General features: G+C 43.3%; 1 protein-coding gene across 1 annotated transcript; it reads right to left on the bottom strand.

Moving 5' to 3' along the window:
* Nucleotides 1–412: 412 nt before the first annotated feature.
* On the bottom strand, nt 413–3,935 carry arpp19a (cAMP-regulated phosphoprotein 19a). Its single transcript, XM_037247887.1, has 3 exons — nt 3,741–3,935; nt 2,207–2,329; nt 413–1,998 (listed from the first exon to the last, which is right to left on the bottom strand). Exons 1-3 carry the CDS (start codon nt 3,795–3,797, stop codon nt 1,825–1,827), a joined length of 354 nt encoding a protein of 117 aa, XP_037103782.1. The 5' UTR covers nt 3,798–3,935; the 3' UTR covers nt 413–1,824.
* Between the last annotated feature and the right edge of the window lie 710 nt (nt 3,936–4,645).

Here is a 4,645-nt window from a genome sequence, read left to right as displayed (position 1 = left end):
ATCAGCCCGTCCAAAAAAAAAACAGGAGATGTCCCATGGGGAAACAGCGACACAACGTGGTGGCGAATTAAACTACAAGCAGAAACGCGAGCTGCAGTGGGGCGTTGACAATCCGTTCCGAGCACACCCGACTCACTCAAGAATCGTGTCTCAAATCATCTTCCCAATGAAGTAAATGAAATCATGATCCGTTCCACTGCTCACTACATACAATACTTTAAAGAATAGTTACGATAACAGAATGTACAAAATGAATGGTTGTGCATTGTGATTTACTATAACATCCGTCATTCTGCTCTTTGTAGTGTTTACAACTTGGCCACCAGATGTCAGTATAATCCATCTGTGATAAACACATACTTGTTAACCCCCCCAAGAAAATGGGAGAGAAAAAAAACAAACTGCCAATTTGTGCAAAACTATTTTATTTACATAACAAAATGGCACAAATTAACCGGAGGGCAGCCATATACATGCACAGCTCAGACAGATGAGTTGCTCACTGAGATGTAGCACAATCTGATGGTAAACTTCATCTACAAGGACCTTGGTAAAGAGAGATCAGTGTGGGAGAGTGCGTCATACTAGCGCAAAGCTACTTCCTCCAATCTGGCAAGTGGGAAGGAGAATCTCTGAGCTACAAGCAACTGTGTTGCAAAACACCTCTTAATCTTCACGCTGAAGGCAAAGTTCCTGCTCCAGGGGGGCCTTTGAATGCAGTATCTAGGGCGCATTAAGAAATTCACTCTGACTCTGAGCATGTGTTCGGAGAGAGTTCATTTCTTAACACAGCCCATGTTCCAAACCAATCAGCAGCCTGTGCTTGAAATGTTTTCCTTTGTGCTACTTGACGCACTCGCGCACTATGTCCCCGGTCAGAGCATCTAGTGTGCACACCGGCACTCCGTTTTCGGTACCCTGTGCGCCCCTGGTATCCTTAGCTATGATCTTTGCCGCTGGATTATTTGACCTTCTTGTAATCACTTCCTTATTCTTTTCAGGGGGTCCTCAAACAATTCTAAAAACTGTTGTGTGTGTGTATCCTAGTGAGAATGTGTTTTCTGGGATCCAACACTAGCATTCGCTCAACTTCCTTTGTGCCATGGACCACATTGACATAATTTGACAGCCCAGCATAGAAATAAAAACAAATGATTAAATATATACGACGCATTATTATGCTGAATGTTATTTGTTGTGACTCATCAGACCTGCGCTTGTTCCGCCAACAAATAGTGTTGCGCGTTGATGTTCATCAACCAATACAGTGTGTAAACTTATGCAACATTCCTTTGAAAAAGAAATGTTTGTGAACTGACTTACTCTTAAATCGAGGTTTCATTATATGATATATTTTACAAAGTTTGGGATCTGGAGAGGAAATTGATTTCGAAGTTGAGGGGGGGGGGGGGCTGCATTAATTAAGGGGAAAATACAGAAAACAATAATACAAATGTGAAATGCTAAAAGGCTGATGTCTGCCCCCGTGCCTAAGAAAATGAAATGTACTATATACACAAACACACACTTTCACGCCTTGGGGCACTTAGCCCACGTTGACGTGCTGTCTTTCAGTGTATATTACATGAGAAGAATGAGAGACAAATGGAAATATACATGGCAAGGAAGAGAGAGGCAATAAGGGTGGGAGGAGACAAGAGCATGGTAAGCAGCCAATGGCGGTTGGGGAAGGTAAAGACAATTTGAAAGGTAGCAAGGCATTTCCTGCTGAGTGGCTAAACAGGTGGTCCTGGGAGGGGGCTGGAAGAGGTAAAGTTACAAGCTCTGGACTAGATGGGGGTGGAGGGGTGCAGGACGGCGCCATCACCCTGCCAATTTACTGGCAACCAGGGAGGGTTTCCTCTGGGGCAGGTCCTGGGGGGTGGGGATGTGGTCCCCCGTGATCTCTGTCTTCTCGGGTGCCGCTGCCGTCGGCAGCTGCTTGTTCTTTATCTTGGCTTTGGCCATGTTGTAGTCACCTGAGTCAAAGTACTTTTGCTGGAAAACATGAGAGACGAGAATCAGCAAAAGCAGCAATTCAAACGTAATATATAGACACTGGGAGACAAAAAGGAGGGTTTATAATTCCCAGATAATTGAGAAAAAAAATTGAGAACAAAATTGTTTTTGGTAGTTGTATATTTGTTGACTTTTTTCAAAATTAAAATAAAATACATGAAAAAACCCACCCAACATTGTTTCTTACCCCCTTCTGAAGGCGTTTACGAAGCAGATCGGAACCGCCAGGTTTATTGCCCAAGTTTGGGTATCTGGCCTTCAGTTTGGCCTCCTCTGCTTTTTCTGGATTGATCATTTTGTCCTGAACCTCCTGAAACACAACACACACACACAAATCAAAATCAACCAAGCAAAAGATTATAACCCAAGAAACGTTCAAGCAGTGGTCATTAACCTTTTTTGACACCGAGAGCTCTCTCTTGAGAACTCACACACTCACACTTTTCTGTAAAACTGAACGATAACTCCTTGGTGAAAAACAGCTATTCACATTCTTATGCTCTTCCTGAGGCTTCCGGCAAACATTTTAAGTGCCAGAGGAAGGTTATGACACTCCAGAAGATGGTAAAATGAACATGTGTTCAAAAAGGTGAAGAGTACCGAATAGGCTCCAGCCACTGGGCCACCATAAGGTACAGGCTCATGAGCTATTTGGCACCAGGCCACCCAGAGACCAAACCAAAATGTCATTAACCTACAGAGCCTCAAAGACGTTATATTTTGACAATAAAGTGCCACTGTACACAAATCAACCGGATGTCACGGAATGGAAAATTCAAGCCACTAAAGTATCGGTGGGTGGCAAATAGGGGTCGCAGATTAAAAATTGTATTGCAATGCGATTTGATTTGATTAATTGTTCAGCCCTTGTGTTAACTAAGTGCACAAAGCCTCCATAACTATTTAAAAATGTCAACACAAATAAAGAATGGTTGCCTTTTTCTCATCGTTCGAGATATCACAATCATCATCAAACTGGTCATCTCCCACACGATGCAGAGTATGACCTACATTTTGGAATCAAATTATGAATACATATAGACAAGCCGAAATTAGGCAAAGGTCGAATTTCACGTCTGTCTTGGTCCCTAACCACCACGGGAAAAAAGTGACTGCTATTTGAAGTTGTGCCGTTGATAGCAAAAGACCAACACGAAGATGCAAGACCTATGCTCGACAATGCCTTCACACGCGTCAAAAATCAGTCAAGCTAGCATGCGGGAGGCTACCGAGCTTGGATCAGACCGCTGAAGGTGCTGTCAAACGCCCCTCGGGTGTGGGTTTAAAGTGTCAGGGCCGGTTAGACTGTAAGAAGTCTCTGAGAATACAAGTTAACAGAGCTTTGCGTGAAAAATGCATATATTTCTGTAGGCCATGGCTGTCAGCACGGGCGGGACCGTGTTAGCTCTGAAGCTAATCGTTTTTTCCTCCAGAATGTCATGACAGTGGGTTAGCATTGCTACCATTAGCTCACGTTAGTGCTCCATAAACTACATCGAACATATATTCATCTCACCAGAACAACGAGTCAGTAGATATCAAGACATATAGTGTAATAAACTTATTGTCAAAATGAACTGCGACGGAATGTTATTAATAAACGTGACAGGGAGGAAAGGGCTACCCTTAGCTTGAAGCTAACACTCGTAACAAAGTCAACCGCGCTCCCGCCTATTTCCCTTCTATATCAACGGGTCGTCATAAACGGCCACGTTACACACCTGCTCTTCGACCAGCGTCTCTTCGGACGCCGGAATGTCTTCGGTTCCGTCCGACATTGGCCAATGTTCGAGTTGCTTTCAAGAAAGGGGCCGCTCAAGTGTGGCTAAATGGTCCTCCTAACGGTGTGAATGAGTGAGCGGCCGCCGGGATCCCGCTGCTCTGTCTGGTGGTAGCACTGCCGCGCGCTCCCGCAGCTGGTTCTACGTCACTGACGGAGACACCGTGCGCGTTCACGTCGTTCTCGTGAATTCGCGTAGGACGGGCTTAAAAAAAACAAAATAAAAAAACATGCGTAACGTGCGCATCAGCTGTTAGGCGCATACGCTGCTTGTAACCAAGGACAATCTTCAGAGTCTGTCAATTAAAAAATAAAACTATAAAACATTATGTAATTTATTTTTGACATATTTGTGTACTAAATTTGGCGGAACAAAATTAATACATTAGTTTTACGTTGCTGTTTATCTCATTGACCAGTATCCAAAGTCTATAGCGCGCGGCAACCCATCTTGGTAAATGTTTAGTGATGGTGTATACTAAGTTTGTCAGAGAAATTTCAAGACTGTTGTCACAAGACATACATCACGTCCAAATGTACACGCTTTCCCCTTTTAAGTGCTCCCTCTGGAAACTAATAACCTTTCCTAGCTATCTCTGTCACGTCTTCATATGCTCCTGGGATGATTCTTCCCAGATCCTCTGCAGCTTCGTCATCATCATACTCTGATGTCATCGACTTTACAAATCCTGGAGCTTTTTTGACACCCGTTGTCATAAATAAATTAACTTAAATAAAATACAAATTCCTCTACAAATTTATGTTTTGTCTCTTCATTGGTCTTTGTTTAAAAACCTGCATGACACCAAAGTACACCTTGGCTGGTTTTTGTATAGCTTAATAATG

This window comes from Syngnathus acus, chromosome 3 (assembly GCF_901709675.1).
Source record: "Syngnathus acus chromosome 3, fSynAcu1.2, whole genome shotgun sequence".
In the NCBI taxonomy this organism is placed as follows: Eukaryota; Metazoa; Chordata; class Actinopteri; order Syngnathiformes; family Syngnathidae; genus Syngnathus; species Syngnathus acus.
The sequence above is the reverse complement of the archived record's forward strand: the minus strand, read 5'-3'. Positions and strand labels throughout refer to the sequence as shown.

Bases quoted from the DNA above. Each gene is read 5' to 3' on its own strand.
- arpp19a (XM_037247887.1), bottom strand. From the start codon at position 3,797: ATGTCGGACGGAACCGAAGACATTCCGGCGTCCGAAGAGACGCTGGTC. The intron at 2,330-3,740 runs GTGTGTAACGTG...GTTGTGTTTCAG, and splicing joins AGACGCTGGTCGAAGAGCAG to GAGGTTCAGGACAAAATGAT. The intron at 1,999-2,206 runs GTAAGAAACAAT...CATGTTTTCCAG, and splicing joins GTAAACGCCTTCAGAAGGGG to CAAAAGTACTTTGACTCAGG.